Source organism: Bufo bufo, chromosome 3 (genome assembly GCF_905171765.1).
Source record: "Bufo bufo chromosome 3, aBufBuf1.1, whole genome shotgun sequence".
Taxonomy (NCBI): domain Eukaryota; kingdom Metazoa; phylum Chordata; class Amphibia; order Anura; family Bufonidae; genus Bufo; species Bufo bufo.
The window spans coordinates 595971210-595995329 of record NC_053391.1 but is presented as its reverse complement, the minus strand read 5'-3'; the positions used below and the strand labels follow the sequence as shown (position 1 = coordinate 595995329).

General features: G+C 44.7%; 1 protein-coding gene across 3 annotated transcripts in view; it reads right to left on the bottom strand.

Moving 5' to 3' along the window:
• DIP2B (disco interacting protein 2 homolog B) overlaps positions 1-24120 on the bottom strand; it is a 213420-nt gene that overhangs the window by 6178 nt on the left and 183122 nt on the right. For all 3 annotated transcript variants that reach the window (XM_040425899.1, XM_040425901.1, XM_040425902.1), the window contains 10 exons: positions 23001-23081; positions 22792-22915; positions 21885-22006; positions 20275-20386; positions 15908-16017; positions 14083-14213; positions 11699-11867; positions 11042-11212; positions 9635-9696; positions 196-253 (listed from right to left, as the gene is read on the bottom strand). In XM_040425899.1, coding sequence (XP_040281833.1) covers positions 196-253; positions 9635-9696; positions 11042-11212; positions 11699-11867; positions 14083-14213; positions 15908-16017; positions 20275-20386; positions 21885-22006; positions 22792-22915; positions 23001-23081 — 1140 coding nt within the window. The remainder of the gene's footprint in view (positions 1-195; positions 254-9634; positions 9697-11041; positions 11213-11698; positions 11868-14082; positions 14214-15907; positions 16018-20274; positions 20387-21884; positions 22007-22791; positions 22916-23000; positions 23082-24120) is intronic.

Genomic DNA, 24120 nt, shown 5'->3' with positions numbered 1-24120 from the left:
GACTTCTGTGGTCAGTCATCTTCTAAGCTACAAATGCACATTAGAAAAGATCATGTTCAGTTACTATCAATCACTGGGAACCAGATTAACCACTAATGAAGTCCTATTTTGCCATTTTATCCCAGTCTCTTACTGGTGCATTGCAACGTTACACCTTTAGAGGATATTGTTAACAATACAATGGTAGAGACTTACCTTTCCAGACTCCAGGAGAAGCAAACTCTGAGGAGACCCTCTCTCCACTAAGCGTACCCTTAATCAAAATAGAAAGAATCAAAATGGTCAATTCCTGCATTTTCCCATCTATTGGACCCACATGGTGATTAGAAACTCGCAGTGGGTAACGTTCACAGAGTAAAAAGACTGTCCAGCATATATGTGAATGGTGACGAGGTTACAACTGGTGGTGGAGCAACTCATGGGACACTTTGGGGACACAGTACAGGAAAAGTTAAGAACGTAGGTAAAATCCAGAACGTGTCTAGATCTGGAATACTGTGCTCTCCAGCTCCCCCTGCTGTCAGTCCTTCTCAATGTCACAATAGATAGGTGGGACCGATTAGCATGAATACACACAGTTGGTGAGTGTCTCGGCAGGTCCTTGCCACACAATAACTGCAGACAAAGGGTCTTTTGTGCCTCTCAATGTGATATCCTTTAGCTGCAGGTGACAAAGAGGGACACAGGGAAGGTGGACAGAACCAGTCTTCTGTGTAGTCACAAAAACTGGTGTCAATGCTATTAACACATACTGTGTTAGTTTATGTGTAAAAATTTCAGGATTTGTTACATATCCTGAGCGGATATAAAGATGAAATGGCTGCATACAGGGAACAACATATTGCATTCAAGTGCACAACAAATGTAGATGAAGACTTAGGCTGGGTTCACACGAGCGGATGCCGTGCGTGACATCCGCTCCGTGAATGACAGCCAAGACCCGATGCAGACTGCAGAAGCACGGAGCAGTAACATGACTGATAATGCTCCGTGCCTCTCTGTGATCTCTTTACTACGAAATCACTATGAGATAAAGTTGTCACCGTGATTTCGTAGTAAAGAGATCACAGAGAGGCACGGAGCATTATCAATCATGTTACTGCTCCGTGCTTCTGCTGTCCGCATCGGGTCTTGGCTGTCATTCACGGAGCGGATGTCACGCACGGCATCCGCTCGTGTGAACCCAGCCTTAGGGCTGTATTATACCTGCAGATGATCATTACAATTGTCAGGAGGGAAGCGTTCCTTCCCGGCAATCGCTTGCTCGTCAGTGAAATCTCCTCCACAGTATGGGGAGAAGTGATCACTAATGCCATCACTTGTCCCAATACAGAATAATTGTTTGCAGGCAGCAGAGTGTGATTAGACAGCACGATCTGACGTTGCATAAAAAATGTGATTGCCTGATAAATGAGCGTTTGCTTGTTCATCCGGTAATCAGCGGCAGACCCTCTGCAGGTCTAATACAGCCCTTAAAGCTTTAACCTGCTACTACGGCGAGACAGCAGCACTTTGCATAAAAGTATTCTTTACAGTTCGTTTTTTTTTGGGGGGGGGGGGGGGGGAGCGTCAGGTTCTCATACACTCTAGATAAATGTCATCTGGAACTAGCTAGCAATAAGCCACTTGCTCATTCCTCGGAAAATGAAGTGCTGGCACTGCTTTTGAGGTAAGTACTGTCAGTCAGTTGTTCTCAGTGGCTGACAAGTCACATCTAATAGCTTTTTGCCAGTTCTGAATCCGATAGCTGATTATACTTGGAATATTAATAGTTACTTGCTGCCACGTTCTAATGAGCAGAATCAGGCCATCCTCTCCTCAAAAAAATCTGAACTGCTGATTTAGATTTTCGACTTTTTTAAATGAGTAAGCACTGACTACATGGAGCAGCTCTATGAGAAAGCACTGACTACACGGAGCAGCTCTATGAGAAAGCACTGACTACACAGAGCAGCTCTATGAGAAAGCACTGACTACACGGAGCAGCTCTATGAGAAAGCACTGACTACATGGAGCAGCTCTATGAGTAAGCACTGACTACATGGAGCAGCTCTATGAGAAAGCACTGACCACACAGAGCAGCTCTATGAGAAAGCACTGACTACACAGAGCAGCTCTATGAGAAAGCACTGACTACACGGAGCAGCTCTATGAGAAAGCACTGACTACACGGAGCAGCTCATGAGAAAGCACTGACTACACGGAGCAGCTCATGAGAAAGCACTGACTACATGGAGCAGCTCTATGAGTAAGCACTGACTACATGGAGCAGCTCTATGAGAAAGCACTGACTACATGGAGCAGCTCTATGAGTAAGCACTGACTACATGGAGCAGCTCTATGAGAAAGCACTGACTACATGGAGCAGCTGTATGAGTAAGCACTGACTACATGGAGCAGCTCATGAGAAAGCACTGACTACACGGAGCAGCTCATGAGAAAGCACTGACTACATGGAGCAGCTCATGAGAAAGCACTAACTACATGGAGCAGCTCATCAGAAAGCACTGACTACATGGAGCAGCTCATCAGAAAGCACTGACTACATGGAGCAGCTCATCAGAAAGCCACTGACCTACATGGAGCAGCTCATCAGAAAGCACTGACTACATGGAGCAGCTCATGAGATACTGAGAGTTTTAGACTGTGTTCTAAAGGTCATTGCAGCAGGTTTTATCCTGTCACTTGTCAGACGGCCAGAGGCAGCGGACCTGCCAGCAGCACATGCGATATCCTAGCCAGGATGATCAGTCTAGACAGAAGAAGTAATGAGTTTGATGTGCAAAGACAATCTGTCAAAATGCATTAAGCATTTCATTATTTCACACCATACAGAGTAAATGTATTATGCCAGCTCAATTACGGCGGCACTGCCCAACCATCTAATGCAGGGACCAGCAACCTTCGGCTCTTCAGCTGCTGTGAAACTACAACTCCCAGCATGCACACTTACTTGGCTGTTCATTTAACTCCCACAGAAGTAAAAGACTTCTGGGAGTTGAAGTTTCGGAACAGCTGGAGTGCCAGAAGTGGTCGATCCCTGATCTAATGTGTACGGTGGTTCCCGTCTTTTCCACATCAACATATGTCAAGGGAAAGAAGGGGCGGGTATACTTCCTTGGTTTTCAAGGGAGATAAGCACCCGACCACAGATGTCTGGAGAGGACAGAGTTGACTGGCAGTGGCTCGTTCTTCTCTCTCCTATTGCGTCCAAGCATGCATGTGTAGCGGGGGGAGGGGTACGGACGGTTTCCATATGGAATAGCCGTCGGCACATAATACGGATTTGTTTCTGGGCATCTCTCTTTAGGTCATTAATATTAGCTGTGGTAAAATGATTAATACATATAAAATAAATTACATCGAGTTTAAGTTCCGGTTCCGGCGCTGGAGATGCAGGACGCAGAGTAAGTGAGCTCCGGCCGTCCCTCACCAAGATCGCGCTCCGGATTAAATAAATCAGCACAGAAGGGTAGCTTTGATAACCCTAAACTCCTCAGAACATTCTGTCCTGGGGTCCATGGACAGATACTTACTCCGAAGCGGCAACAAGCAGGTACGAAGCGGCGCTTCACAGGCCGACAACACCATGCTGAGCAAGATGGCTGATTCGCGCCGGCATCCCCGAACAGTGCCATAGATACCTGACATTGATGCCTTGCCTGTTACTCAGACGGAAAGTCAACCTGAGATGGCCAAAATAAACTACAAAACTCTAGCCATAGAAAGTGGCCAGGCACTTGACACCTGATATTAAAGATGACACTCTCTAAAACGCTGACACAGTCCCTACAACAACTGCATGAAGCGGTAGCGCAGCATGACACGCGTCTAGAAGAACTTGGACAGTGGCTCGCCTCGATGGAGGAGGAGAATTCTAAGAACGGTATGGCTATTCAGGAGCTACAAAAGCATAACATCATATTGAAGGACCGTCTGGAGGACTTGGAGAATCGCTCCAGACGGAATAACCTGAGGCTCTTAGGCTCAAGGACATCTGCAAGAGGGAACTACCGATGGCCCTGGGGCTAGATGGCGGGCACAAAGTAGAAAGGGCTCACCGTGTTGGCCCGGCGTTAGATTTACAACGTTCACTTGCTAGGGGTGGTAAGGACCCGATACCGAGACCCCGTCAAGTTATCATGTGTTACTTGGACTTTAGTGACAAGGAATCCATACTCAGGGCCTTCAGAGCCCGGAAAGAGCTCTTGAAAATCAGAGGGCATGTCATCCTACTCTTTGCAGATTATTCAGCCCAAGTCACAAGACAAAGGAGGGAGTTTAGCGCCATATGCTCGACTCTATTCCGACAGCAAATCAGGTTTCAACTGCAGTATCCGGCCACATTGAAAGTGACCCTTCCAGATGGAACAATTACCTCATTCCGAGACCCATCAATAGCTGCAGAATCGTCGCATTCGCTACTAGAAACTGAGGGTTCACGGGACTCGGGAGACCACAGATCTGCCAAATCCCCGATGAGGGAGAGAGCCAGAAGCCCGGAATGGAAGCACCTACCTCAGAGGGAACAAGGTCACAGGGGCTGGGAGAAGCTGCCCGGTAGGGGCCGTATGCCTCATGTCAGCTAAGGACGTTAGCTTTTCCATGTTTAATGCTACTCATTGTCCTTCTCTTTTTCTTTATGGGAAGATCTTATGACCGATTAAGCGATTAATTATCACGGTTGGTGTTAATATAAAAGTTAGTATGTATTTACCTGCATCACACTTGCCGCTGACTTAAGGATATCAGCGGCAGCAAAAGTAAAATAAATTAGTAAATGTGTAGAAGGTAGAGGCGGAGGGGTCTTTGCAAAAAAGGAAGTGATAAGCCTAAAACAAGGTAGAATTAGGGGTAAGGGGGCTAGTAGTCGTCGTGGTTGACATTTACCTTTGAAGTGTTACTGTTCTGATTACTGAGGGGAAGGAAGGGGTAGGTTACATTGTTGTGTTCGGGACTGTTTTCTTTTTTTTTTCTCTATTCTTCTCTTTTTTACTGTCCTCCCAAAATCACAAAGGTGGTGTGGATCTTGCTTAATCTATTACTGGGCGATTGATAGGTACTGAAACATGAGGGTTATTTCATGGAACGCAAAGGGCTTGAGGTCTCCCCACAAAAGATGGATCGTGCTACGTCACCTAAAGAGAGCTAATCCTGACATTGCGCTTCTTCAGGAGACACATCTAGCAATGGAGGATTTTGAAAGAATGAACAAATTGTGGGTTAGAGAGGTTCATGGGTCGGCATCGATTGACAAGAAAGCGGGTGTCTTAATCTTATTGAACAAGAACCTGAGCTGCCAGGTCCTGGGGTCGTCATCTGATACTAGAGGCCGTTGGGTCCAGATCCTGCTATCAGTTCAAGACACTCAATATAGTGTTTACAGCATTTATGGCCCTAATACTAATAATGCTGGTTTCTTTAATAACCTAGAAGTACAATTACTGACTGATCCCTGTCTGAACAAAATAATAGTGGGAGATTTCAATTCTGTAGTGATGGCAGCGGAGGATAGAAAGCAAGGTAAACCCCTGCCGACGAGTTCTAACCCACAGGACAGAGTCATGGGCAGGTTGATGGAGGGAGTGGTCCTGGTGGATCCATGGCGCCAAATGCATCCTGACAAAAGAAGCTACACCTTTTATTCACATTAAAAAAACCTCATGGTCGCGACTTGATTATATCCTGGTTAGCTCCCACTTGATGGGAAAGGTGGAAATGGCATCTATTGGCGACATGGTGATATCGGATCACTCCCAGTCTGGATCCAGTTGAGGGACGCGTATCCCAGAGGATCGGATTATCTATGGCGGTTCCCCTCATATTTAGTAGCCAGCGAAGACTTTGTTAATAAGTTGATAGGGTGGTGGGAAGAATTCAAAGGAGACAATCAGGAACATGAAGATTCACCTGAGCTGCTCTAGAATACCTCCAAAGTAGTCATTAGGGGAAAGATTATGAGCTACGTCTTCGGAATGAAAAAGCAAGCCCAAGTACGTCTGGAGCAGACCAGTTTGTTGGTCAGGCAAACATATCAAGCTTATATTCAATCTCCCACTGCCAAGAATAAGCAGAAATGGGTGACAGCTAGGGGAGCCTTTGAGGCCAACGAAAAGGATAGGGAGTTATTGCATAGCACAAACATCACAGCGACCCTGCATAAATTCGGGAACATGTCGGGCCGCCTTATGGCTAATCTTGCAAGAGGTAGAAGAGCTCCCCAGTCAATCTTAGGGATGAGAGAGGCGAAAGGAGGAGTCGCTACTAACCCAGCCATCATCAACTCAATAGTAGGAGACTATTACGAGCAGCTATATCGAGATGATACGAAACAAGATCTAGCGGTTACTCTCTTAGACAGGGTCAAATTACCCCGACTTAACTCAGAACAAATACAAAGTCTCAATGGTGAGGTCAGTTTAGAAGAGCTTCAATCAGTCATTAAAAAGCTTGGCATTACCGGGGAATATTACAAGGCCCTGATATGTCTAGTCTCCCCAGTTTTGCTAAAACTGTATAACAAAGTGCTAAAAGGTACTGCATCCCCAGATAACGAGAATGTCACGTACATCAAATTATTGCCCAAACCCGGAAAAGACCCCCTCTCACCAGGTTCTTATAGGCCCATTTCGCTCATTAATGTGCACACTAAGATCATTTCAAAGATTATGGCGGACCGTCTAGCGTTCATATTACCTTCCCTGATCGGGAAGGAACAGGTCGGGTTTGTGCAGGAACGTTCAGCGGTAACGAATATCCACACGGTACTAACGGTGTTGGACAGGGTGTATCACCAGCCTAGGGTGGGAGAGACTCCAGCCGTGCTCACTCTAGATGCCGAGAAAGCATTTGACAATGTTCGGTGGGCATGGCTGGAGGCAGTCTTGGACAAGATGGGCTTCTCAGCGGCATTTAGAGACTATTTATCGCAGCTATATAAACATCCCAGTGCAATGGTTTATACACAGGGATTTCTATCTCGACCCTTCAGACTCCAGAAGGGGACCCGTCAAGGTTGCACACTTTCGCCCCTTTTGTTCAACCTTTCTCTCGAACCACTAGCCAGGTACTTATGCCACTCAGACCTTTATGAAGGGATAGGGATTGGAAACAAGCAATTGAAAGTCACACTATTCGCAGACGATGTAGTGTTGTTTTTAGCCAAGCCACAGGAACACATTGAGCGAATAATGCAAGCTCTGGCCCTTTTCGGGATGTACTCGGGTTATAAAATAAATGCATCAAAATGTGAGCTATTGACCTTGGCCCGGAAAGGCGAAGGAAGGTTTCATCTGCCCCTTCACTTGGGCATTGCTAGGGCTCAGAGTTACATTACATATCTAGGAATAAAAATAGGCAGAGAACCACATTCACTGTACCGCCTGAATTTCCCCCCACTTATCACCAAAATCATAAATGAGCTGGATAGATGGCAGGGACTCCCATTATCTTTAGCGGGCGGGTGTCATCTTGTCAAAATGATGAGCATGTCCAAACTTCTTTACCCTCTCCAGACGATCCCACTCCTTCTCCGGCATGCGGATGTTAAAATATTGGAAAGCAGCATCTCGTTAGACAAACTAAAATTCAGACGGGAAATGGGTGGCTTTAATTTCCCGAATATTAGAGGCTATAACCTGACCTGTATCAGTAGGCATATCCTGGATTGGGTCAATGGGACGTCGTTTTACTCAAACCTGCTTCTTGAACGGCAGTTGGTGCGACTCTGGGACCTGGTGGCCCTACTACATACTAAGAGATCCATTCTGCCCGCGCCGATCAAATGCTCTCTTGTAGTAAGAGATACCACTATAGCCTGGAAGGTCCTCAGAAATCACTTTCATCTCCCTTACCAAATTTCCAAGCATCTTCCCCTTCGGGGTAATCCCTCTTTTATGCCAGGTAGAAGTAGCGCACTCTTCAAGGATTGGACTCTCAAGGGGGTTAATAAAGTAGGCGATCTTTTCCATGGGACGGAAAGTAGATGGGCGACACTGCAAGAACTAAAAGATAAACTGGGGCATCTCATCATATCTGCAATATACCCAGGTTAGGAACTATTGCAGATGTTTAGCTAGGGACTTGACCAAGGAATGGTTTCCTAATGATTTTGATTCATTCTTGAGCATTAAAACAAAAAGATCCTTGTCTATGCTACACCATGTGTTGAGAGATAGGTGGAATACCAAGGACCCTAAAGGGATCTTCAAAAAGTGGGGCCAAAAATTGGGTATAGTGGAGATACATGACCAGGTATGGGCAGGGCTCTCAGCCATGCGCAAGGCCATTATAAATAAAAAGTGGAGGGAGACCCACGTAAAAATATTGCACCATGCCATTTATGGGTTCGACTTGCCTAAATCCCCGTCCAATACTGGGAGACTGACAGCGTGCCCAAAATGCTCAACTCCCAAGACCGACTTATATCATGGCCTGTGGCAATGCTCGAAGCTGGGCAGGTTTTGGGGGAGATCAACCAGCTACTAGGCAAGATTAGTAAATACTGCAGCGACATTACACCGTCACTGGCAATATCACATTCTGACAAAGAGATGGAGATTGAGACTGTTAGCCAACGGTCAGTAGAGAGGAGGGCTGATCTACCCGTTTTGCCTCAGGTGGGACATAGATTGATTATGGTGGCCAAGAGGAGCCTGCTGCAATTATGGATCTCGCCAGAGATCCCAACTCAGGATATGGTGATTGCCCAAATGCACCGTTTATTTCACCTAGAGTGGTTAGAAGCGCTAAAGCAAAAAGAATCATTGGGAAAGCATCTTTACCGTACATGGAAATTATTTTTGCTGGAGTATGTCCCGAATTCAGAGTATAGACAAATAATGGGTCCCTTTAAGTTAACAGCTTGGTATCTGCTAGAAGACCTGAAGGGCAGATTGGGTCAGCTGAAGGTGGTCTGATCTGACTTTGATACTACCCTCTGTTAGTCTTCCAGCTGGGTATATAGGGTAGTCAGGAATACTCTAAGATAGGGAGGTGATTGACCTGAATATGAAAAAAATTAATTCGCAATAACCTATGTCTCATCAGGCTATATGGTGTGATCTAGCCACTACTTCAATGTAAACTACTGAGGTAGTCCGGGGGATATATGCATACGTAGTTTCATTGTATTTACAGATGAATTGTGATCCTAGCCTTGTATACTAAACTGCACCAGATGGGAGGGGAGGGAGGTAGGGAAAAGAGTTGGGGGCGGGGGGGGGGGGGGGGGGGGGTGGTAGGAGAATGGGGTGTTTTGGAGATAGCATAAAACCTCATTTGTACTGATTTTGATGACTTCTGAATGGAAGATTATTGTACAATCTTCACTCATCTTGATGTATGTTGTCTCCTTTTGTTCTGTATAAAACTTAACAAAACTTACATCATGGTCACTAGAATTATACCTACCTTAAGGGGTTTTCCTAGGAACAATAATTATGACTGGAATCCCAGCATGTCCACTGCCACACCATTCAACTCTACGCCAGAGATAGTGGGGTACATGTATTTTTTTTTGGTGGGACAACCCCTTTAAATATTTATCTGCTAGTTTATTTTTCTTCAACCTCTCACCAAACCTATATGTATATGGCAACTATAGACATTTCAGTAATGTTATGAAACAGAATACCTGTCATGCCGAAGGGATTTGAGATCCACATACACTGTTGTAGGATCCGGCCCTGAGGTTCCCTGGAAAATAAATTAAAAACAACATAAATAAATATAAGATGTTTTCTCTGCACAGATGTAGTACATTATGAATAAAACATCCTGTAAAATACTTGAAATATTACTAACTAATAACATGTATTCTGTTTTTTTAAAGGGAGTCCGTCAACTGATTTTCACCTATATAACTAACAGCATTGCCCCACAGAAGATCGCTTTTCCTCGACATGGAATAAAGACACAAAGTGCACACAGCTACGTTTGGAATGTGTAAATTATAAAAATAAAAACATTACAGTACTGTTAGATCATGATGCACAGTACTTATGTAAAGCCTTTCCCTGAAAATCTCAGCTGCTTGTGCTGCAGAGTTCTTCTCCTTTCTAATTTACTGACAAGAAGCTCTCATCCTAGTCGGCCATGTTATTGATAAAGTAGAGCTGCAGCCCGATCACTGGTCACTGTTTCTACAAGTCTACTAAGCTCACATTACAGGCACTGCATACTTGAATCAGTGCAGATGATGCAGTAATAGGATTTTATTAACTAGCCTTGTTTGAATAGGATACTTATTTTAGCTTTATGTTTTGCTCTCTCTCAGCAGGGAGGAAGTACAGGGCCGCAGTAATTCAAGAGTCCTTCTACAGGAATAAAACAGCCTGCAAGTTAAAGGGGTTATCCAAACCTTAAAATGCCTCCCCATACACCCGGGCTTCTCACACAGGTCATACTTACCTGGCTGCCCGGCACCCGGGTCATGCTAGGGAGGCCGCGCGGGCATCAGAAGCGGTGCGAGTGCTGGGGAGCCAGGTAAGTACAACCTGTGTGAGGGACTCAGGCATATGGGGAGGCATTTTAGTGGTGCTAATAAACCACACAGAGCACTCGTATGTTAAGTATAGATTAGTAACTTCAATTTACACAATGAGGCACATTTCCTAAGAGGTTATTAAGGGGTTGTCACATCACAACAACTTATCCCTTGGGGCTCGAGAACACAAGTAGGTGTTCCCCTGTTTGAGAGGAGCAGGAGACACGCCTGCATGTCCACCGCTCCATTCAACTCTCCGGGACCGCAGGAGACAACAGAGTGCAAGCGCTCGGCCATCTTCAGCAGTATATAGGCCCCCCGTTCTCATTTGTTGGGGGGCCCCCAACAGTCAGACCCCCGCTGATCAGACACTTATGCCCTATCAAGTTGTTGTAATGGCACAAACCCTTTAAGTGTATTAAAAGTATGCTTTGGTTACATATAATGACTTTCCATGCAAAAACCAAAACATCAATGACAGTCGCAATGGAATCATCCGCTCTCCCACCATCAGTGTTGGAGGTACCCCTTTAAGTCCCTGCGTTTTTTTTTTACCTGTAAACATATTGCAGTATTGACTCTTGATCCAAAGGTAGTACTGACAGCACGTGGAGACAGACCAAGGTCTTTGAAAAGTTTTGAAAAGGAATACGTGAGAGCAACTCTTGGACGTTCTTCTGCCACCGCAACACAAGTCCGTACATAAGACAGATTTATTCCTCTTGTCTGTAGAAGAGAATGCGAGATAGCTGAAAGTTTATCATAAGGACATATCTGGGCTGTAACTAGATCAGACACCTATTAGCCATTCTACAGGGTGGGCCATTTATATGGATACACCTTAATAAAATGGGAATGGTTGGTGATATTAACTTCCTGTTTGTGGCACATTAGTATATGTGAGGGGGGAAACTTTTTAAGATGGGTCTTGACCATGGTGGCCATTTTGAAGTCGGCCATTTTGAATCCAACTTTTGTTTTTTCAATAGGAAGAGGGTCATGTGACACATCAAACTTATTGGGAATTTCACAAGAAAAACAGTGGTGTGCTTGGATTTAACGTAATCGGTGGCACTTTTACACAGGCTAATGAGCGTTCCTACAGACGCTTTTTAGCGACGATGTGGCCGACTATCTGCAGGTGTAATATAGCCCGAAGATAATGCAAAAATAAGAGGCCCTAACAATTTGCTTCCTTTGGTTATATCTTACCTTCAGCACCTCAATCTGGTTCCCAAGGCCTTTTGAGCACATTTCCATTACAGAATAGGAACAGAATGTGTCTCTAATCTTGTACTGACTTACAGCAGACAGCCAAAGGAATAAGTTGGATTCCAACTCCATAGGAGGAATTAATATAGACTGGTGACCAGAGTAAACACTGTAAGCAAAAAGAAATGGACAGAAAGGAGAGAATATTATATCACTATTATAACAGTAATGCTTCCCATTACTAGAAGACTGTACATAGAAGGGTCAGGAGAGCAACAGCTGAGTATAAAGTAAATCATTTTATGATCCCTTTAGGATGGGGGCTTTATTACGGTAATTCATACAACTGTTCATAAGCCAAAACTACTTTTCCCCTCCAACTGAACCAAGGCAGATCTAAGGGAAGATGAACTCACGTGTCTTTATTCTACGTATCCAGTGGTGGACTTTAAAGGGGTTTTCTAAGATGTTTTAACTGATGACCTATCCTCTGGATAGGTCATCCGAATCTGATCGGTGGGGGTCTGACACCCGGGACCCCCACCGACCAGATGCTTGAGCAGGCACCGGCGCTCTGTGGCCTTCCTGCAGCTTTGCCTAGGCCATGGGATGTTACGTTCATCAGTCACATGGACTAGGCGCAGCTCAGCCCCATTGAAGTGAATCCAAAGGATAGATCATCAATATTAAAGTATTGGGAAACACATTTATGTATTTCTGTTCCTTTTATATTCTACAGCACTATACAGAGATCGTCAAAATTCTTATCAGAATCCATCCCAATGGGGCTGTAGGATGGCTTGTTTTGGTAGTTCTTATTGCCACCATCATTTTGGGGTATATGTAATTTATTAACTTTCATTAACGAGTAACTGCATTTCAGAGTATCTTTTAGTCACATATCAAAGTTTTGATTGGTGAGGGGTATTTATCAAAGCTATTTAGCCACTACTGTGGCATAACAAAAAGTTTTAAATTATGGTGCACAGCATATTTGCACCATAATTTGCTCCTTTTTAAGCTTTTAGACACTTTTCTAAAGTGGCAAGAAAAGAGGGCAGGCTTAGCGGGAGGGAAAGACTCATAGCCCACCGGATCTACTATAACTTAGCTCAAAACTACGCCTGACCTGAGCTAGCATAGACTTGAATTTCATGGCGCACGGACTGCCAGAAATGTGCCTAATTTATTAAGACTCATCTGGACGGGCAGGGAGTGACTTAATAAGGTCCTGGTAGGTTGTCACAGGTATCTAGAGCCATGCTAACTGCAGTGCATCCCACAGATGCTGGAGGGTTCGTAGGGAGGATCCATAGAGCGAACATCATGATTGAGGTGGTCCCACAGATGGTCAACTGGGTTTAAGTCTGGGGAGTTACGGGTCCAGGGTAGTACTTGGAAGTGTTGGTCATGCTCTTCCAACCAATGTTGGACATTTCCAGCTGTGTGACAGGTTGCATTTTCTTGCTGGAAGATCCCATCCTCCCCAGGGAAGACAAGGGTAGTATGTATTTATTTACGTGATCTGCAAGGATGGATTCATGCCCAAATCAGTTGAGTGCCTTCCACGTGGATTAGTGGGCCCAGAGAATGCCACAAAAACATTCCCCAGACCGTAATGCTACCACCACCAGCTTGTGCTCTTCCAACAATGGTTGCAGGGTGTTTGTTCTCTGATGGTTCTCTCCTGACACGCCAATGCCCATCCGTTTGATAAAGCACAAAATGTAACTTGAGAAGGCAACCCTTTGCCAAGCAACGGAGATCCAATTTCGATACTTCTACAATAAATGAAGCTTTTTCTGCTGATGTGCAGTGACCATCCATCTGCTCTGGAGCCCCGTAGACAGTAGGGTTCGCACGACTCTTGTTTTAGATACACATCTGGTAGCCCCCCTGGTTCATTTTGGAGGTAAGCTTCAAGTCAATGGGTCTGAGTTGCAAAACCAAGCACAGTCTCTATTCGATGTACAGAGCTGTGCTTGGTAAGCACCAGAGTGCTCTGCAGCTTCCCGAAACAGTTGATTAGCACCCCCGCCAAAGTGATATTGATGACCTATTCTGTGGATAGGTCATCAATGTTATTTCTTGGATAACCCCTTTGATAGTACATCCATTTGCAGAAAGGAATGAACACCCTAGGGACAATTTCGTTGGACTCCAATTAACCTATCAGCCTGTTTTGGGGGTGAGGGGGAAACCCCACTTGAACACAGGGAAAAAATATACACTAAATGCAGATGTGGCTCTTGGTCAGATTCAAATCCAGGACCCTAACAGTGCTAACCCCCGAGCCACCGTGCTGTTATATTACCTTGTGTACCTACATGACATATTAATACAAAACCCAGATAGAACATTTCTAAAGCTTTCTATAAACTAACCTGCAAAGGCACCAAAGTACAAAACCAAGTCCACAGTAAGGATCTAGACATATGGCAATCTGGCGTGTAGAGTACAGCTCACACTGTAATTTTATCGCCCGGCAAAGTGCATTTACAGATCCATGGGACATCTGCAATAGGAGAGAGATTTAAATTCATAACACTGCCGTATCCAGTGGAAATAGGAAATTATTGGAAGATTTTCCTCTACTTAAAGTCACATGAATAACAAAAAATACCACAAAATGTAGTGTACGTCTTATTTTAACCAGAGCCCAGAATGGAGGACATTGTACAGCAGTATTTAAAGGGGTTGAGCAGCCAGTACATGCTGATGACCTATCCTCAGGATGCAATCAATATCTGATCAGCCCCCCGCAGATCAGCTTTTTGAAGAGGAGGTGGTGCTTGTGCTACTTCCTCTTTTATAATACACTGTGCGTCATCTGGGAAGTCTCGCCGACGCAGTGTAATTACAAGGGCTTGTTCCAATCACTTGAATAGGACGAGCACTTGTAATTACACTGTGCGGCCGCTGCAAGCGAGACTAAGCGCAGTGTAATCTAGTAGAGGAAGCAGTGCTCATACAAGCTCCATCTCCTCTTCAAACAGCTGATCGGCGTGGGTGTCAGGATAGGTCATCAATATGTATTGGCTGCACTACCCCTTTAACAGTCTAGATGTGAATACAGCACTGGGGTGAGATAGGAAAATTACTAGAGCCGCTAGAAGCATATCTGAGTGTTTGTATCTCTGTTTCACTCCAGCAGCTCATTCCTCCTCTTCTGCCTTCTCCATAGGCTTCTATGGGAAGCATGTAACCAGATCCCTCAGTGAACTGATAATTCTTAAGGTCTCTCAAGATGGATTTCAGGACTGATTTGAGGGGAGAGGGGAAAGAGATGAAGTGGCTGAAAAGGGCAAAAAGAGGCAGTTTCTCTAATAAGATCTATTAGACAGGTTAATTTTTGCAATGCTTGTGGAAACGTCAGTGCTCTTTTCACCTCTTTCTGCTCAGCACCATATTTTTAGTCTCTGCACTTGAGTAGGTAACGCTCAGCACCATAACAGAAAGGTGCTGTGTCCCTGTGTCACCTGCCATCACTGCTTGCTTTAATGTCTGGAATTGGAGATAACGCCTAAACAGATCATGTTGCCCCTTAGGGCTAGGGCTAGATGGCGACGTGTGTCGCTGAAAAGTCGCAAGACATTTTTTTATAATGGTGTCGCACTGTGACATGCAACATACTGTGAATGCAACGACAGTCGCAAAAAATCCATCCAAGTTGGATTTTTGTGCGACAGTTGCGTTGCAGTCGCAGCAAGTCACAGTGCGTCATCATTGACTGTCATTACAAAAAATGTTGTGCAATACGTCGATGTGTAGTTGTTCCCTTTTTGTTGCGTGACTTATTGTTGCGTTAACACATGTCGCCGTGTAGTCCTAGCTTTAATGTGGCAGTCAATGCTGACTGCGGCATGTAAGTGGTTAGAGAGAGGGATGGGGCTGCCACTCTTTATCCCATTTGCCCCACTGCTGCGATGTGATGGTGAGATGTCTAAAGGTTGCTATGGCAAACAGGGACCTATCAATGGCCACTGCCATGTATGGGTGCCTGTATGGCCCGTACCTTAGATGCAGCGGATTGTTGACATCACATGCAGAGGGGAATGGGACTAGTGAAGTCAGGCAGAGAGGACAGACTTCGGAGCGCTTGTTTTTCTGTCCTGGTGTGGTCATCATTTACATCAATAGTCAGGAGGACGAGGCTAAACTACAGAGTATGTACAATTAATGGACGCCAATGGATCACTGAGAACGTACCTTCACCCCTGTGAGCATGCCAGTGGTGCTAACACTGAAATCAAGGTAGGCCAACATTTCCGGTGTAGGTGGTTTATATATCTGAGGTAATCGCTTTCTGGGCAAGTCATCTGTAACCAAAGTAAAGAAAAAGTTGATCAGGTGAATAAATCACATTTCTCTTGTGAAATATATTTTTACATTTGAATAAAGAGCATCTGTCACTTCTCCTGAAATGTCTATTTTATGTTGAATCATCTTTTCTTAAAACTCTGAGCTGTACCAGTCCTCTATTATTCCCCTTGGAAACATATACTGAAATGAACAAATGAGAGCTCCCCTTCCCCTTTAGGGTGTCTGACTGTGTAGAGACACACCTCCAGTTGTCAATGTATTCCTACATTTCTAGGAGGAATGATAGGGGAACAGAGTTCTAAGAATAGATACGGTACTCCAGAACAGTTTTATGGGGAATACAAGGATTTAGTAACATAAACATGTCCAGAGATGGAGCAGGTCCACTTTAAATGCAAATTAAGGACTATTTCAAGTTTGATCATTATTTTATTTCTTTTTGTATTTTCCTAAGTAATGCTATAATATGTGTTTGCTTGATGTTCAGTGATGGAATATGAATAAAATGGAATAAAAAAAACAACCAAATATTTAAATTTATCCGGTTTGCATTCCAAAAAGTGATATGGAGAAGCGTTGTTTTCCCGCTCCAGCATACACAGCACCACATTGTCACTTTCTGCTTCATGTCCACAGCTCAGGAGCAAAACAATGGGCAGGAGAGCAGAATTCAGGCTGCTCAGCACTGCTCTCCAGTAGAGTTGTTGCGGGTATCGAAATTTCGATACCCAATCGATACTTTTGTCCTGGTAGTGATACGATACCGGGATTTCCATTTTTTCAAAACTGGGCGGCGCTGCTGCGCAGTCTAGTATCTCCGAACATGAGCGCGCTGCTGTTGGCGCGCTCATGTTCTCTCAGCAGCACAGGGGAGAAGGAAGCAGTCCTGTGCTGCTGCCACCAATGAACGGAGAGAGGGGTGGAGGAGGGGCGGGCGCACTGCGCCACCAATGATAGGACTTTTCCTGGGTCCGGACTTAGTTAAGTATTAGGCTACACAGAGCGGCGCCCAGAGATGTCCCTGCACTTACTATTATTCCTGGGCGCCGCTCCGTTCGCCCGCTGTGCCCCATTACTGTCTCCTGCTCCATATGCTAATTACTATCGGAGCAATGGAGAGGAGACATCAGCTTCTCTAGTGGGCGTTCCTTCTCCCTGCGCTGTAGCGCTGTCCAATCGCAGCGCAGGGAGAAGGCACTTGAGGGGTTAACTGCTGATCTGCTGCCAGTACCCGCCTCCTGTATTAAGGGTTAATTATCATTGGTGGTGCAGTGCGCCCACCCCCCTCAACCCACACAGTATTAAAATCATTGGTGGCGCAGTGCGCCCACCCCCCTCAACCCACACAGTATTAAAATCATTGGTGGTGCAGTGGCAGCTTCTGATCGGAGCCCCAGCAGTGTAATCCTGGGGCTCCGATCGGTTACCATGGCAGCCAGGAATTTTTTTTCCAGTGGTATCGAATGGTATCGAGTATCGCAATACTTTTTTATGGTATCGAAATCAAATCAAAAATTTGGTATCGCAACAACTCTACTTTCCAGTATGTATCACTGCATCAGCTACGGGCAGACTGGACAATACAGGGCATCACCCTGCTTTATCGTACTGCTTCTAACTTTACAATAGGATATTTCATCACTAGCTTATTTATTACTTTATTATTATTTTTTTGGGGGGTGTTGTCTGAAGTCCCCATCAAAAAATGATAAACCTGATACATGAATACCTTACTGTCTTAAAGTAAAACCCCACAAACCAGCAACAGCAACATTATATTTGGACATGGACACAATAGGGGGCAGTTCAGAGTTTAGTTCAGAAATATGCTTTTCTGTTATGGGGAAGTTAATGGGGTGTATACCAGTTCAAGACGTTGATAAATCACAAAAATGTCACAATCTTACTCCGGTAGGCAGTACACCTCTAGACATATTTAAGATATATGCCAAGCTTATGAAATAACCTGTGGCATTTGATAAATTTGGCACAAATAACGGGGACACAGACTCCAGCAAAACTGACCTGATGATAATTCCCCCCCCCCCCCCCCCCCCCCATGTTATTATTACAGTGCAATTACTGGAAAAAACGTAGGATCTCCTGATCATGTTGTTCTAAAGCCGATGTCAAGGTGGCATAAGGATGAACAAGGGCATTTGATGCCAGTCCTGTGGCAGAGATTTATTATGCAACCAATCTGTGCTCCATTCAACTTTCAGATAGCTGTTATCATATGCCTATGAGCGGCCTGATAGATTACGGTACTTTTTTGTGTTTTTTTTTTTAATCAGAAAATAATTTTAAAGGGAATGTTAGCAGATGTATGCCTATGAAACTGGCTGACCTGTTACATGTGTGCTTGGCAGCTGAAGGCATCTGTGTTGGTCCCATGTTCATATGTGCCCGCATTGCTGGGAAAATTAGGTTTTAATATATGCAAATGAGCCTCTAAGAGCAATGGGGGCGTTACTGTTACACCTAGAGGCTCAGCGCTCTCTGCAACTGCCACGCCCTCTGTACTTTGATTGACAGGGACAGGCAGTGTGTGATCATAAAGTCTGACGCTGCTTTGCGTACTTCAGTATCTGGCGCCGGTCCAGTACAGGAAAGAGGCTAGCAGTGCAGAAGAGAACTGCCAGCAAGGTGCAAAAGCAAGGCCCCCATTGCTCCCAGAGACTTATTTGCAAGTATTAAAGTATTTTTCCAGTAATGCGGGCACATATGACACAGATGCCTTCAGCTGACAAGCTGATGAAGCCGCACATGACCCATGGCGGCGATACACGAGGGGCTTAGCCCTGCAGCATGTTGAGGAGGTCTGCGTATACCATTCATACAGCTGCTAGCACCGGCACTTTATTTCTTATATTATATTTGCACATTAGATTTCACATCATGTTTTCTTGAGATTAGGTTTAATCAGGTTATACTACTTCACTTCATTGTTTCTTGTATACACCTGCCATTATTCTAATTATTTCATTTGTACCTCTATGATCATATTATGAACTGTGCTGTGAGGGGAGAGTACCCCATTATTTTCTTGGGGACCTCTGTTTCACGATGCTTTTTAATTATTTTAAATTGGTCCGCTAAAATTTACTTATTTTCAAATATTTTTGGTGTCCCATTTCTGAATACTGTTACTGCGTAGGTGGTCTAATGACTTGCAGGACAGCACCCATATGCTAGTATTCATAACATTGGTGGTGTCTTCCTATGCTTTTGATGCCTTCAGCCGCCAAGCGCACATGTAACAGGTCAGCCAGTTTCATAGGTACAAATCTGCTGGCAGGTGCCCTTTAAGTTATGACGTCTGCAGATGTATTATGCAAGCAGCACCAACTCTGAAAGTCTTGTTCTATATAGACCCACCACCTTCAGAAACATGACAATGGGTCCTAAGCTCAATGGCACAAATTTACTAATGTGTCTGTGGCTATCATCTGTGTAGAAAGTGGCACATACTGGCACAAGGTTCTAAATCTCCAGATGGTCTGTGGCTATGCGAAAGAGGGGGCATGTCCTAGGAGGTGACATTTTGTGCCAAAATTGCACTATAATTCTGGCATAACATTCAGTCTCAAAGTAAGGCTACATGCACACGACCGTATGTGTTTTGCGGTCCGCAAAAAAAAAAAAAACACCTGATGACATCCGTATGCCATCCTTTTTTTTTTTGCGGATCCATTGTAACAATGCCTATCCTTGTTCGCAAAACGGACAAGAACAGGACATGTTCTATTTTTTTTGCAAGGCTACAGAACGGACATACTGACTGACTGTGTGCTGTCCGCATTTTTTGCGGACCCATTGAAATGAATGGGTCCGCATCCTATCCGCAAAAAAAACGTAACGGACACGGAAACAAAATACGTTCGTGTGAATGAAGCCTAAGCCAACCAATAGTTGGTACAGAGTCAGAGAAAAGTGTCCATCTCTGCACCAGATCTATCATCCAGCCTGGGCCCCTGTGATCTGGGGCAGGTCTAGACAACCTGTCTAAGCTTTTACCATCTATAAGATTAGTAAATCGGACCCAATCTGTATACAGTGAAATATATCTGGACAAGATTCAGCTCATCAACCACATGGGTGGGACCTAGTGGGTGACCAGATGCCCACTGTCCTGCCCGTATCCGATTAGGAAGAAAAGACACTTCTAATAAGAGACTATATACACACCAAGTAAATGGCTTTGTTTTGTGTGTCCCAATGTGAAGGTTAGTAAGGTTTTAGTGAGGAGTCACCTGTTTCTATGATGGTTGGCCAGGTTTTCACATCCACCGCAGCTGCTGCCTCTTTGGACTTTAGCAATCTCAATAAGGTTTGTGTTGTGAGAATGCAAGAAGCTTTACTTACCTAAGAAAAAAAGAGAGCTCTGTTATAATGTAAAGCCAAAAATCTACATGTAAGACCCATCACACAAACGCTCACAAGCAGGGAATGACCCTAGTCTGTGCATACTGCTCTTCATCGACTTCTCTGGACTAAAGCTGGAATGTATAAAACATGGGTGGATGGAATGGAGCCTTCCTTAGCCCCTCTTTGTCCTCCTTCACCACTGACCCGTCACTTACAGACTCCCGGGGACCATGGAGAGAAAGCAAAAGTGAGTTTTACGGCTTCTGTCTTCTCATATACACAGATCTCAATGAGTGCTGTGTATGGAAGAGAGGGGGTGGCAGTTCTTCTGCCTCTACTGGCCACATGATCCCCAGCACGGCGGTAGCAGGAGGCTGCTGATGGGTCTAATCAGATCCCGCTAAGTCCTAACAGTGACAATATTCACTACAACATGGCTGATTTCCCGGTAATGCAGCCCCAGTTACAGTGGGAAGGTACAGTGTAAAAATAAAATAATAATAAGTACCCCAATGGTCTATTCTGACCTTTCTGAAAAATTTTAAAATTAAGTTTAAAAATGCACATAAAATAATTTGCCCTGACTGATTACCCTAAAGTAGACATGTATATCAAACGTTACAGCTATTAAACTCTTGCATACTAAAAATGGCTAAACGGCACCTAGTCCTGAAGGCCCAAAATATCTTGGACCTAAAGGGATAGACCAGGTTTTTTTTCAGTTTCCCTACCCACTTAGCAGTACCTGTGATGAGATTTACCTGCTCCCCGCTGCTCCGTGGCTGCTGGGCTTTCTTTGCTGGACTTCCGGTCCCCGCCTGTTACATGCATCACTGCAGTCAACTTGCCACTTAGGGACATGTGCCACTCCTGGGCACGTCACTGATGAGGCCAGTCATTGGCGGACGTTTACAGGAGGGTGACTAGAAGTCCAATAAAGACAGCCAGGGAGCCATACGGCTGGAAAGGAGAGGCAGGAAGCAGGTAAGTATAGATCTCTTCATGAGTACCTCTGGGCAGTGATGGCCAGTTCGCATTGTTCGCCCGCGAACACATGCGGGCTGCCATCTTTTTTCACAAGTCCGGCGAGGAACAGGTAAGCCCTTACCTGTGCGCGAGCCGGTCTGAAAACAAGTGCGGTCAGCGGGAGCAGGCAGTTCCGAGAACAGCCACCGGGGGCCTTTATCGGGCTGTTCTCGGAACTGCCTGCTCCAGGTGACCGCATTTGTTTTCAGACCGGCTCGCGGCACAGGCACAGGTAAGGGCTTACCTGTGCCTCGCTGGACTTGTGAAAAAAGATGGCAGCCCGCATATGTTCGTGGGCAAACAATGCGAACTGGCCATCACTGCCTCTAGCAGTGGGGATTTTAAAAAATAAAAATAAAATCCCAGACAACCCTTTTAACTAACTAAATAAATTAGAGGAGGGTTCCTAAAATAAAGCCATACGGCTTCAGTCCTTCATCATGTGAAACTTTGACGACATGCGACTTACATCTACAATCATCCGTACTGTGGGTAAGGTGGCCGAGAGGTTCTGGGCGTGAGGCGGCCGGACTGTAACGGGAATGCAACCAGCATATAGACAGCCATAAAATGCAGCTATCAGTTCAATGCCTGTAAATATGGAGCAGAAAGAAAACAGATGGACGTATAGTATGAACAGGGGCTTTACATTCTTCATCAGTGTCACCCGCTGGCTTGGGATGGTGATCCCTTCAGTTTAAATCCAGAGCAACAACTCATCTGTACCATGTGTGATAAACCATCTCCTCTATGCCCAGGAGTCATCATTTTCTAATCTATGGTGAATTGTTTCCAGGTAATTAGTCATGTCTGATCTGCAGGAATATGCCGCTGAGCAGAAGGAGCTGAGCAGACTGATATACCGTTTTATGGCTATAGGACTCAGTGTAACCCGTATTTCATTCATTTAGATCTCTGCTCCTATCAGTGACTGACGGCCTTCCCTCTAGAACTAAAACTGCCAAACTAGGTCATTTTCTTAGGAAATTTGAGGTTACAGCAATAACTCAAAAAGTTCTTTACAGGTTAATGAAGAATTACATTTTCTGCAATTCCTGCTAATCTACAAAATAATATATATGCAGTTTCTGGCTAATCACTAAATTGGTACTTTTCCAAACTATATTATAACTATTATATTATTTTTGAACAAGGTGACAGTAGCCATATTAGTTTACTTGACAGAAGGAATAAACTGGTAATAGTAAACTATACAAATTGTGCCTGCACATCAACCCATGAACTCAAGAGTGGCAGGACAGCCTGGCATGGTACCAGCCGCAATTATTCTTTAAAAGGAAATCCCATGTTATCTGCACCACCAGACCAGATCGTTTCAGTCGTCCCAATGTATAAAATGGGATCTAGATACCTACCAGGAGGATAGAGAAGTACCACGTTATCCCCAGCATTTAGATGCCCTTTATCCACCAGGGTGGCTGCTATTCTCTCCGCTCTCTTATGAAGCTGTAAACAGGACGCAGTACAAATGGCCGTTCCCTGAAATCATAGATGTGGTCAGGAACAAAGAAATGGTCCTCTAGTTTAACCCCTGAAAACCAAACTACAACTGAACCATGAATACCTTTGCATTGAGTAGTATGAAGAGAATGTGCTCAGGTGTGGATTGTGCTCTCCATTGAAGGATTTCAGACAAATATTGGTGCTGTTGACGGCAAAAATACAACAGGTCAAAAATGAGTTTTGATTTAGAATTACACAAATAATTTACACATCTCTCCGAAATCTAAACTCTCTAACCAGCCTGGTAGTCCTAGCATAGGTGTAGCTTGAAGCTTATTCCGATGCAAAATCTGTCCACTACGACTTCTAATACTGGGGTCTTCTTCTCTGGCGGAGAAGCCTTTGGGCCTCATCAGGTCTCCGAGCTGCCTGTGCACTCCCTACCACAATGCTGAGCTCTGGGTATATGCTAGATCAGTGATGGCAAACTGTTCAGAGACAAAGTGCCAAAAATGCAACCCAAAACCCACTTATTTATCGCAATTAACCTGAATACTACAGTCCAATACAGTATGTCTTCCATGTACTTTATCAATTAGCTATAATAGCCTGCCTGCATTCAGTGCGCTGCCTGTGCTGATGAACGGCAGGAAATTCAAAGGCATACTGGTACACCTTAGGCTTTTTCCAGGCTGCCCACAGAGAGGGCTCTGAGTGCCGCCTCTGGCACCAGTGCCATAGGGTCGCCACCACTGTACGATATCAAGGTAAAATGAGAAGAATGTGGAGCTACAACATTGTTGAGGGTTATCCACAATAAAAAAATAAAATGTAATGGTCCCCCTTCATGTGATTAAAGGGGTTGTCAGAGTTACTTTTTTGTTCTTTTTATGTTCCTAACTGGGCAAATGTAACAGCTTTCCAATTAACTCACTTTATCTCCAGTGGCTGGTTTCTTAGATTTGACTGAGGGTCACATGACCTGTGATGTCAGCTTCTCTCCCTGCTCTGATAAAGGTCGTTTACAAGCCTGTAAATGAGAGGTCACTGTGCTGGCCATGCCCCCTTCACTGCCGGCTGTCTGCTCTATCCTAGGATTCTTAACCCCTTCAGCTGCACAGACTGGCTAGCTGCAGCAGGCAGTGGGGAGACAATTCTGGGCACAGGAGCTGACATACTAGAGAGAGCATTGCACAAGAAGGTAGGGGGAAGATCCTGTGTGTATTAGCAGTGTCCTTATA